Source organism: Ctenopharyngodon idella, chromosome 15 (genome assembly GCF_019924925.1).
Source record: "Ctenopharyngodon idella isolate HZGC_01 chromosome 15, HZGC01, whole genome shotgun sequence".
NCBI lineage: Eukaryota > Metazoa > Chordata > Actinopteri > Cypriniformes > Xenocyprididae > Ctenopharyngodon > Ctenopharyngodon idella.
This window is the reverse complement of record NC_067234.1, coordinates 11,664,356-11,676,598: the sequence shown is the minus strand read 5'-3', so window position 1 is coordinate 11,676,598 and position 12,243 is coordinate 11,664,356. Positions and strand designations below refer to the sequence as shown.

The window sequence follows — 12,243 nt, the reverse complement described above, 5'->3', positions numbered from 1 at the left end:
AGATAACATTCAATTTAGCTATAAGTTGAATAAAGAATCCCAGCAGTATAACTGGATAATATCTATGAATAATACATGTAGGCTAAATAATGTTCTATTTCTGATATAAAAGCAGCATGTTAACAGTGGGGTACATAAAGTTTTGGTTTCACAGGTATGCCTGCCCATCTAGTCTTAATAGTTTTGGGTAAACAAACTTGGCTTGCTGTCCTTGAAGGAGGCTTGAACCCAAGGCTCGGATCCAGCTCTGAATTCAACCCCCCATAACAGTACTATGTATAGAGTGAGAGAAATAGAGGAGATGGGGAGGTGGTGGGATGCCAGAAGAATTGTCAATGGGACAGTTCAATGACTGCTGCTTATATTTTCTTGTAATAATGATTGACAGAACTGAATGATTAGGTTCCTCCCAAATCTATGTTTAAAATATCTAAACCATGTCTTTGATCTGAGTGTTTTTTCCTCTCCAGGACTTTCCATCGATCTCACAATGGCTAGCCAAGGTATAAAAGTTTCTCAAATAAAAAAAAAAAGATCATTGTGTGTTTGCTTTACAGTCGGTGATTGAGGAAATGTAATAAGTGGAATGAATTCTCTCATAGGTACTAAAAGAAAGCGTGATCATGAATCGTCTGTCTCGGGCATAGAGTCACCGCTGACAACAGGCAAGTAAAATCTGAATCTATCTACCTTTAATTCAGAGACAAAGTAGCTAGTAGCTACACTGTATCAAAAAAAAACAACTGTAATTTTCTGACAGCAGTCTCCATAGAATGTCTGTTAAAAATCTGTCGAAGTACAGATATAGATAATCTGTAAAACAAAAACAGTAATTTCACTGTAAAACCATTTAAATTCAAATATTTATACAGTGTTAGTAATGTGAGTATATTAATACTGTGAACTTATTTTATTTGAGTCCACTAAAAAGAATGTTTGTTTATATATATTAAACTAAATGCTGCTCAAATATTTTGTGCATCTAAATCTCAACTGAATATAGTGAAATAATTAAACCTAAATACATCAATTTAACCAAAAACTCTTGGAGTTCACCATTATTTGACAATGGTTACGAGCTAATGAAACTGAAGACATCACTGCATTGGTGACTTTACGGCTTTTAACATGGAGCATAACATCAACATGTTTGGGTCTGTCCTCAACCTAAACACCGGCTCTACTCTTCAGCACAATGGTGACCCCCAAGTCACAGACAACAAAACCCTTTAAATCCCAACATAACAGAACATTAAACACTAGAGTTGGGCAAGTTACTTCCAAAATGTAATAATGTAGACTAAAATGCATGTTTGAGCTGTTTTAATTAAGAGTGACTTGTACTGACATATCTTAAAATATGTCAGTGCCATTGTTTTGTCTCAAGATGCACACCAGTGATGTTTTTTTTTTCTAGTGAACGTTTATAAAAGCTACCTAATTGAACTAGGGCCTAATCCTGGCTTAGGCTAAGCCCTGTCTGTGAAACTGGGCCTAAGTCTCTCAAGATCTCAGCAGAGGATAGAACAAACAGCATTAACAGCTTCACTTATTACTAACCAGTCTGACTTTATTTCATAAGTCTACAGAAGTTCTTACTGACAATTAACATATGTTTAGATGTTTTATTGAAAATGTTTCGTTTCCATTATAGTGATCAGTGTTTTCTTTAGTTGGGCTCTTGACCCTTGACTTTATACCATTAATTTTCGCTGGCTGCTGTAACTGTGTGTTTAAAAGGCAAATTTGTGCTAAAAAAGCCAAAAGAAGTGAGAGTTAGTGATGATATCTGCTTACTGATAATGTAATCATCATTAAGTGGTCTGATTCGCTAATCTCTTTCAGAGTTTAATGTCTTATTATTTGTGTGATGTGTTATTGATCTGACATTATTGATTATAGCAGCCATGTGATGCTGCAGCAAGACATCGAGCAGTGTTGTGACAATAAGATAATTTGAATGGGTTTTAAAACACTGTGCACTGGAACATCTGTCCTATTTACACACATATAAACATCAATAATCAGCATATGAATCTCAACAATGGTGGCAATCAACATAAACACACTGTTACAAAAAGACAGAGAAAGCTTACATTAAGTCAAGGCACGGGCGTATCCAGGGGTGGGGCCAGAGGGACTCTGAAAATCTGAAATCTGATTGGCCCCCGTCCTGTCGCTCATTGCTGATCTACGTCAAGTACTCACATCAGTCTGCTGTTTAAAAATCAACCTGTGTAAGCTGCATTTGTTAAAAGATTGTGATCTCGATTCAATCACCCACTCAATCTTATTCCTAACTGACAGCGATTGGGCTCTATCTATTAAACCTTTGACAAGTGGGGTCACAGTGAAAATTCAGATCTGTGTTCTGATCCAGAGAGAACAGTTGTCATGTACAGGTATGAAACAGCTTTACAAACAGTCTTTTCCACCACACAACATCATTATTTCTGTTACAATAATTCAAGTGATCACATAAGAACTAGGATAAAAGTTCTAAACCTCTGTTAATTCTCAATAAGAACTTCTGTAGACATAACTTCTGTAGAAAGAAATAAAGTCAATCTGGTTAGTAATAAGTGAATCTGATAATATTGTCTTATTTATCTTCAGTTGATTTTATTTAAGGCTGTGGCTGGAAGTCAGTTGTAGTTGTTGTTTCTCTTTCCTTCAGTACTTCTTGCTAACAGCAGATGTTCGCCATTAATGATACTCAGGGTCTTACTTTAATGATCTAAGCGCATGGTCTGAAGCGCATGATGCAGGTGCACTTAGAGTGTGTCCGAATCCACTTTTTTCTAGTTTAACGATGGAAAAAATGGTTGGTGCACCAGGCGCATGGTCCAAAAGGGTTGTTCCTAGTCTCTTAATGAGTAATGGGTGTGTTTTGGGCATAATGTGCAATAAACCAATCAGAGTCTCATCTCCCATTCCCTTTAAAAGCCAGTTGCGCTTGCGCCATGGCGGATTCACTATTTACATGACGGAATTTGCAAGCAGAAAGACTGAACGCTTCTCCAGAGAGAAATCCTTTTATTTTTAATATTTGGCATGTTTGTGTGCTGCTGTGTGTGTAAAAAGCAGAGTGTACATGCGTTGTGCATATTATTAACACGCCCTTTAAATAACAAAAAAAATAATAATAATGTTTTCAGTTGCCTCAAAATAGCAACACGCCAACAATGCACCTGAACACACCTTGTTTTCAGACCAGCATGGGCGAACAGATGGGTGCAATTGCATTTTCTATTTAAACAACGTGGTGCTGGACGTGAAAATGATAACTGCGTTGGGCTGAAACTAGCAAAAAAACACTTGCGTCGCGTGTATGATATGGCCCTTAGTGTCTGAATTTGCTCACGTTTTCATTCACTCGTCAAGTGGACTATATAGTAAACTAATGGAGGGAACAGTGGGTGAGGGTAAAGGGTTTAATAGATTTTTATATAAATTTTTTTTACATTTTTTTTATTATTCACAGATACAGTTTTTTCATGTTATTTTACATTAGACAAAACCATTAGACTTTTCTCTGAGACTACTGATCCATGCATGTGACTAAACACTATATTTTATCATTTTTTGCAGCAAATATAAGTCTATTTCAAACTGTTACAATGATTGTTGTACTTGTAAAACATCTACAATAGTACAATTAAATATCTGTGATTTATAAGTTTCTTGAAAAAATGTTATTTCATCAGAAATACAATATGACTGATCTTGAATGTCAATGGAGAAAGATGAAGTTTGCCCATATACTGGTGTAGTTATGGCACCTATCAGCAGAGGCTAACTGGATTATGATGATCTGTTACATAGATTGTGAAATTTCATAAAGTGAGTGTAATTTAATTTATTTATTTTAAAACTATCCCCACTGTGATCCTCTCCTTCATTGCACACAGCTATGGAGATCATGGAGAATGCAAAGAAAATCATGGATATTGTCAATCACAACTTAGATCAAGCTTTCTTGATGAACAGAGACATCATTTCAAAGATAAATCAAATGAATAAAGTCAGCAGGAAGAAAGCAACCATGGGGATTTTTGGAAAATCAGGAGATGGAAAGAGTTCCCTGTTGAATGCGGTCCTGGGGAAAAGGGATTTTCTGCCATCTGATAGTTATGGCGCCTGTACAGCCATTATTACTCAGGTGGAAGCCAATCTGACTGACTCCAACTACATAGCAGAGATTGAACTCTTCTCTAAAGAGGTCTCCTCATTTATCTTACCATGCCTTTAATTACTGTTATTGTAACTGTAAATGAATCAGAAAGACAGAGCGGAATAATGCTTTATTTTCTGTATTGCAGGAGTGGGAGAAAGAGCTCAAAGATCTTTTCAGAGTTTTGTCGGATGAAAGTGAGGACAGGGACGATGAATTGTTTGAAACTACTGTAGAAAAGATCACTGCACTTTATGGAGCTGATGCAAAAAAGAAAACATTAGAAGAGCTCAAGAAAGATGACAAATTTGCTGAGATTGAAACCATTTTGTATAACACTAAGAAAACAATCTCAAACACTGATGTAAGTTTTTAGGAGACTAAACGTTTCATTTTTAACACCAGTACGGTGTACATTTTAGGACTTCCTCACACCTCAGTCATACAACGAAAAGGCTTCATGCCTCAGACTAAAAGGCTTCAGTCACTGGACAAAACAGCATCGCGCCTCAGACTGAAAGGCTTCAGGTCTCAGGAAAAATGACGTCAGGTGTCAGGTCTCGTACAATTAGGCATCAGACGAAACAGCCTCAGACTAAAAGGCATCAGACATAAAGGCATCAGACGAACGGACTTAGAAAGAAGCAAATTGCCCCGCCTCAATGTGATGTCATTTGCATGCAGTTTTCTGTTAAATGTTACACTAAGTTGTATAAAACATATCCCACTGAGATTATTTTGTAAATTTGTATTATTCACTAGTTTTATTTGCATGTATAAAAAGTTAGCAAAATAACATATTGCAAATAGCTTGCATTGCAAACTATTGTGAACACATACGAAAATTAACCATGGTTAAAAGTGTGTAACTATTTTTTTTTTTTTTGTCGGATTGATAGGCTACAATTTGTATAACAATAATTTTACTACAAATACCATAAACTATAGTGTAGCAAAACCATAGTTAATTTGTGGTTATCATGGTTAACTACAATAACCATTTTGTTTTATTTGTAGTAAAACCATGGTTCATTTTTATAAGAGAGGTAAAAAATCTTTCAAGCTATTTGAATGTGTTGTTTTAAGCACAGCTGCTTTGTGTACAGAGGTTACCAAGGAAACGGCTTTATTTCTTCTGTTCCAGCTCCCCCTACTGTCAGAGAGTCGATTAGGCAAGGCAAGGCCATTTTATTTAGCACATTTTATACACAATGGTAATTCAAAGTGCTTTACATAAAAAGGAAACAAATACATAAGAATAAAAATGGAATGCATAAAAAATAAAAATAACAATAAAAACAGAATACCACTATCTGGATGGAAGAGTCACATTTTACATTTTCATTCAGCCCGTTGCTGTTTTTCTGCAGACCAATGTGAAAATCGGCATGTTCTTTTCTGTTCTTTTCTTTTCTTTTAAATAGCCTACATGAATACCATCAACAGATAGATTCTACATAATTAACATGCACGCACACACATCTTACATCAATTTGGGAATAGTAACAGTAAGGAAAAAGACAACTGAAGGACGGCATCATGATGGGATAAAAGCCAATAGAAAGTTAGGCTATACAAAAAAAAAAAAAAAAAAACCTGACGCCTTTTTGTTGTATTACTGAGGTGTGAGGAAGTCCTAAAATGTACACCGTACACCAGACCAGTTTCATGACAATATTAAATGCATAATGATGGATTCTGTATATCTTGCTTGTTAGTGAATTAAAAAACTTCATTGTCTCCACAGGTCTCTGAATTTACCAATGATGTTGCAAGTTACATACAACACAGTGAGTCAAGTTCCGGTGACTGGTACTGGCCGCTTGTGAAGAGTGTGACGATCAAAATCCCAGATTGTCATGAACTTCTGGAACACGTTGTGCTTGTTGATATTCCTGGGACTGGAGACTGCAACAAGATGAGAGATGATCTGTGGAAATCTGTAAATATATAACAGTCTTTTGAAACACAATTTTACTAATTAATCATCATAGAAACACACAATCTATTATGCTACTATGTCATCTAAATCACTATTTCAAATCCTGTAGAAACTGAGAGAGTGCTCTTTTGTTTGGATTGTAAGTGCTATCAATCGAGCAATCAAAGACAAAGAACCCTGGGGGATTTTAAAGTACTGTATTGAAGAATTGGGACCAGGAGGAAAGTGCAAACGCATTAATTTCATCTGTACAAAGACTGATGAGATCAATCCACAAGGCTATTTTAGGTATTTTGTTATATACCCATATAAGTACAGGGCTGGGAAGTGGTTTAATTCTAAGTTTGACATGATAGTACCTATAGCATTTTATACTGTATCTGTTTGTATACTGATGCAGTGAAAAGAACAGAATTTCAATACAACAAACCCTTCTTCTGACTTCTGATTATTTATTTATTATTATTTTTTATTTTTTTTAGATCCGCAAGGCTTACAGGAGGCCAACTCACAAGAGACAAGGTTTGGAAAATATAGGATAGCATACATTGCTCCTTGAGTAAATTTGCTGGTCATTGGGATTTTTCATATCATTGTAACTGCAATTTAACAAATGTATAGATTTACTGAGAGGAAAAGGAAAATCTGCTATGTAAAGTATAGTGCATAATCAACCTTTGTATCAGATTTCACAATAGATCTATATTAGACAACTTATATTCATACAATGGTGTTTTTAATCAATCTTCCCCTGGAGCAGAAAAAAGTGTGCATACTTCATAGAAATGAACGTGCCAAGGTGGACGTCAAAGAAAGGCTCAAAAACTCTGATATCAAGGTTTTTATCTTTTAAAAAAGTTCCTTATTGTCATCAATATTTTCAATGATTTCTACTGATATGAGGTTCCCTTTAAAGGGAACTCAACACTGTGTCAAAACCTGGTGTCTGAAGCATGTGTCAATCTTATTGGCTGACTGCAGTTCTATGACATCACATGGAGCATCCTTGAGTATAAAAGGGCACCTGCATGACATGTCATGAGCTTTATTGTCTTGAGCTTTATTTGTGAGTGGCTGTGAAGATCAGAGTGAGTTGGTAACACTTTATAATAAGTATACAGTAATAAAGTACTTACAAATCATTAATAAACTATTAGTTTATAGTCTACATTGTAGTCTCTACATTGTTATTTGGCTATTTATAAATGGCAAGTTCTTAATTCATTGTCACTGTAATTAACACAATTATTATTGTTTTATTAGCTTGTAGTAAAGGAATTGTTAATTGGTTATTGGGAGTAAATAGTTCTCACTTTAGATTAGGTCACAGAAAATGGGAAAAAGTCATTAATTAAGTGCTTTAAACCAACCTTTATTGGACATTAATTGCAATTATTTTCAGTGTTCGTTAAAATGTTTAAAACACATTAAAGAACACACACACACACACGTTAGCATACTGTATGTGGTTTACAAGGACTCTCCATAGGCGTAATGGTTTTTATATTGTACAAAGTGTCAATTCTATCCCCCTACACTACCCCTACCCCTAAACCTACCCATTAGAGGGCTGCATTGGGATTGAAAAAAGAAATATCTTGTGGGGAGTGGGCAGTTTTACCTTTGCTGCGGGTGGGAGTGGGCAGTCAAATAATACAGCTTGGGTATTCTGAATGTTTAGCATAGCCTTAATGTTTGTGTAATTTTTTACACAATTTCGATCAATTGTAACAGAATGTTTGCAGGTGTGGGAGGAAGTGGATACCAACATTGCGAGTGGAGTGGAGTGGAACACACACGTTGTGGGAGCGGGCGGTAATGGCCTGAAATTTAGAGGGAGCAGGATTAAGAAAACAGTCCCGCATAGGGCACTACTACTCATCACAGAAAACTATATATATATATATATATATATACATACATACACAGTATATATACATTTTAAGATCACTTAATACTTATGCAATTAATGTCTAATAAAGGTTGGTTTAAAGCACTTAATTAATGATATTTTCCCATTTTCTGTGACCTAATCTAAAGTGAGAACTATTTACAATTAATAAATTGTTAACAAAGCATAAATAACTCTTTACATATGAGATAATTAAACAATAATAATTTGGTTAATTACAGTGATAATGAAAGATGAACTCACTATTTGTATTTAGCCTATTAATATACTAACAGTGTAGAAACTACAATATATTAAAGGATTAGTTCACTTCAGAATTAAAATTTCCTGATAATTTACTCACCCCCTGTCACGGAGTCACAGCCAGCACCCACCAACACCAACGCATCGTCACCAGATCTACATGCTCCACCCACTCGTTCACAGCCCCCGAAATTTTAATCACCTGCACCTCATCAGACTCACTGCATAAAGACTCTCACTCCCTGCAACTCATTGTCTGGTCTCATCTCCTTACCTGATACTCACCTGAGTTTCCCGTTTCCTCTGCCATTCGTCTTCCTTCGTCTGTTCTCCGTGGATCCTTCTCCTGCAAAAGACAACATCTGTTATTTCATCAGCTAAGTGACTGTTCAAATTGCTTGTTCATATACTCACCTGCATTCTCCATTTGCTAGTGTCCCAGCCTTTCAATAAACACCTGTTGTGCACTTACCTGTCTGCCTCATTCTGTGTCCCTGACACCCCCGTGTCATCCAAAATGTTTAGGTCTTTCTTTCTTCAGTTGAAAAGAAATTAAGGTATTTGAGGAAAACATTCCAGGATTTTTCTCCATATAGTGGAGTTCACTGGAGTTTAACGGGTTGAAGGTCATTGGGGTGAATAAATTATCAGGAAATTTTCATTCAGACGTGAACTAATCCTTTAACTATGAATTAATTAACTATAAACTAATATTTTGCAAATGATTTGTAAGTACTTTATTACTGTATACTTCCTATAAAGTGTTACCGATTCAGCTCTTGAGAGAGCTGGATGCATACATAATGAGTTTGCAGTGGGAAGCCTTGCTCTTTCTTGATTTCTGGGTTGAGGTCCATCAAGTCCTTCAGTGCTTAGGCTGGCAAGTCTTCCGTATCCAAGTTACGAAGAAAGTGTAAACAGCGTCGCGTCAGTTACACTTTTTTCGTAAGCTGAATCCCTATTATTATTATCCCTATAAGGCGTAGGACGTAGCGTAAGCTTTGTGAACTGCAAAAGTTTTACACTTTCTTCATACGTTGAATACCGAAGGCGGTCTGAAGGAAGCTAGATTTTTTTCTTTATAACTCGTTTAAATACGGATATTTTTCTTACACAAACACATCGCTTCGCTTCAGAAGGCCTTTATTAACACGTTTATGAAGGATGGATGTAGATGGAAGCACTTTCTTCAGCTCATACTTGTTTGGTAACGCTCACTGCCATTATAAAGCGAGGATGCGTCAGGATATTTCTTAATATTTCTTCGATTATGTTCATCAGAATACACCTAGGATGGCTTGAGGGTGAGTGATTTTCATTTGAAAGTGAACTAATCCTTTAACATCCTTATAGCTTCATTAACTGAGTTCCCTCGAAAGAGACCGTCTGGGGCTTCCATATGTTTCGCTCCATGTGATGTCATACTAGGACTACTGTCAGCTAAAATGTTTTCCATGATTTTACATGTGCTTCAGACACCTGGTTCTGTGGGACATGTCCCCATATCATCAGCAACTCACACAGCATCTTGTTCCATTCTCAGGGAACCCCCAGAAGTTTTCTTTATGTCTTTTATTATTCTTTTCTTTCTTTCTTTCTAGAAAATACTCAACACTGACAATGATTTTGAAGTTTTTACCGTAAGTTCCAATGCATTCTTTGACCACGAATTAAATCTTGAACATAGTGAAACAGGTAAATATCCATTGCCTTTATTTTACCATTATTTATGACAAAAAATATATTTTTGATTAATCTGAAGATGAATCATTTATGAACCAGACAAAGCTCTGATGAAATTAATCAAATATACACTTGTGTTTTGGAAACTGTATATATCTGTAGAAATCCCAAAGCTGCAGGATGATCTGAGGATTCTTAACAAGAACATCAAGAGAGAACTGACCAGAGATTATGTCAATGAAGCAAAGGGAGTTTTGTCCTTGATCCAAAGTGTTCAACTGGATACAGAAAAGAAAACGGTATGATATTTCACAGATGTTTATAATGCTGCCAATATCAAGTGTAGCGTTAGTTCTGGCAGGTCGCATCAGCTGACTCTCAGGAGACTCTCGTCTACCTATATGAATACGACACCTATCACAGCAACCATATGTAAGCTTCTTCAGCATTATCAGCAGCTATTGCGTTTCTCAGGAGCTAATTACCCTCCTCCATCCCCAGCTCCTCCTCTCGTCAATCAGGATTTGGCCTTCTGATTCCCCTTTGAAGCAGACTAATTTCTCGAATTATGTTGTACATTAAAATATTGATATTAATGATATCTACAATACATTTATGTTGGTTCTTTTCTGTTTACCCTAAGGGGGGTTATCACTGCTCTCCCTGCTCTTATCCATACTTGGCTGCATGGATGCACAGGGAGTTCTTGCCCAGAACAGAACCATACCACCAATACAAACTCTATGCAATTATCAATCATATTTGACGATAGTGGTCTTGACAGAAGTGTATTATTCTGCATTTCTCTCCTGTCATATGGTTGTGTTTTAGGCTGAAACGAAAGCCAGCATTCACACGGAATTAAAGAAGAACCTACTGAAGGAACGAAATAAATTGGACAAGTGTTTTGTCAACATTCATAAGGTTCTGGAACAATGTCTTTCAAAGGGAGTGGAAAAATCAGTGCAATCATGTGTTGCTACCACAAAGGACAAGATATTACACGTAGGTGTGATTTTAATGTTCTACAAAATGAATAACCATTTTCTTGCCATTTTAACACTTGTATTTTTCTCAGAATAAGGATGGAAGAAGATTCCATAAAATACTTCAATCTTTGTGCAAGAATGGTGGATGCTATTTGTCGAAAAATAGGGATGTATACCTAGATCTAAACAAGGAATTGGCCAAAAACCTGCATGAATGTCTTCAAGATGATTTCAAGAAGATTTTTCCGTAAGAGCTGATTCATCATTCTATTTCTAGTCCTCCTTTGTTCAGTTTAGAATAAAATTAAATGAAAACAACCCACAATTCTTGGTCAGTGACTAATGAAATTTTAAATGTGCACCAAATGTAGATTGCATGTAGCTAGAGCAATAAACCAGCAAACGACTCTGGTGCCCAGGAAGATAAAGACTGGGTTTAGTGGCCATGCCAGATTAATTTGAGGCCAAATGTTTTGTAAAGTGAACAACAACCTAATTTTTGTTTCCTATGAAGTCTGAGCAGGACCAAAAATATGATTATACTGCTTTCCTTCTAGCAATAAGTCATTCATGACAGCTGCATACACATCCCTACTGTGTTTTCTGGTTCAAATCTTTCATTAATCACCTGACAGCTGCATAGGTTCTACATAGGCTATAGGAAACAGGGTAGCACTTTACAATATGGGTGCACTAATATGCATTAATTCATGCTTAACTATTGCACGATAATCATGAGTTAAAGGTCACCTATTATGCCCATTTTTACAAGATGTAATTTAAGTCTGAGGTGTCCTCAGATTATGTCTATGACGTTACAGCTTAAAATACCTCACAGATTTATAAATCCATGTTGTAAATACCCATTTCTGACTACAGTCAACAACAGGCTGTTTTCGTGCATGTGCCTTTAAATGCAAATGAGCTGCTGTGCCCCGCCCCCTCTTTACAATCACAGTTCCTGCCTCAATCGGATTCTCTGCCAAATACAAACAAGACATCTGCTTGGTTTTGATTATCATCTATATCGCGATCATTCTCACGGATAGTATAGTTCTTCTGTCATCATTAAAGTTTATTATTTCCACGCGTTTTAAAGCTATATCAGTTTAAACTTCTAATGGATCGTTTTCTGAGCGCACTTATCTGAAGCGCACACACACTTACTTAGACAGCTGTCAGACATCAAGTCTCGTGAGTAACTTCTCTTTCACATTTTTTGTTTTGTTTAAAACAAAAAAAGTCAGTTATGTCTGAACGTAAATAGCAGGCAACGTTACAGTGTATATTAGATCTGTGG

General features: G+C 36.2%; 1 protein-coding gene across 3 annotated transcripts in view; it reads left to right on the top strand.

Moving 5' to 3' along the window:
• The window catches only part of LOC127495623 (nuclear GTPase SLIP-GC-like), a 36,612-nt gene that overhangs the window by 9,037 nt on the left and 15,332 nt on the right, over positions 1-12,243 (top strand). For 2 of the 3 annotated variants that reach the window (XR_007925152.1, XM_051862563.1), the window contains exons 2-13: positions 471-503; positions 603-665; positions 3,912-4,222; positions 4,323-4,538; positions 5,922-6,116; positions 6,226-6,404; positions 6,599-6,638; positions 6,877-6,954; positions 9,873-9,966; positions 10,117-10,253; positions 10,786-10,959; positions 11,033-11,190. Coding sequence is in view for 2 of the 3 variants with exons in the window: in XM_051862563.1 (XP_051718523.1) it covers positions 491-503; positions 603-665; positions 3,912-4,222; positions 4,323-4,538; positions 5,922-6,116; positions 6,226-6,404; positions 6,599-6,638; positions 6,877-6,954; positions 9,873-9,966; positions 10,117-10,253; positions 10,786-10,959; positions 11,033-11,190 (1,658 nt within the window). In the remaining variant the exon portion in view is untranslated. Of the gene's footprint in view, positions 1-470; positions 504-602; positions 666-3,911; positions 4,223-4,322; positions 4,539-5,921; positions 6,117-6,225; positions 6,405-6,598; positions 6,639-6,662; positions 6,955-9,872; positions 9,967-10,116; positions 10,254-10,785; positions 10,960-11,032; positions 11,191-12,243 lie in introns of those variants that run through there. The other variant, XM_051862564.1, reaches the window with a different exon arrangement.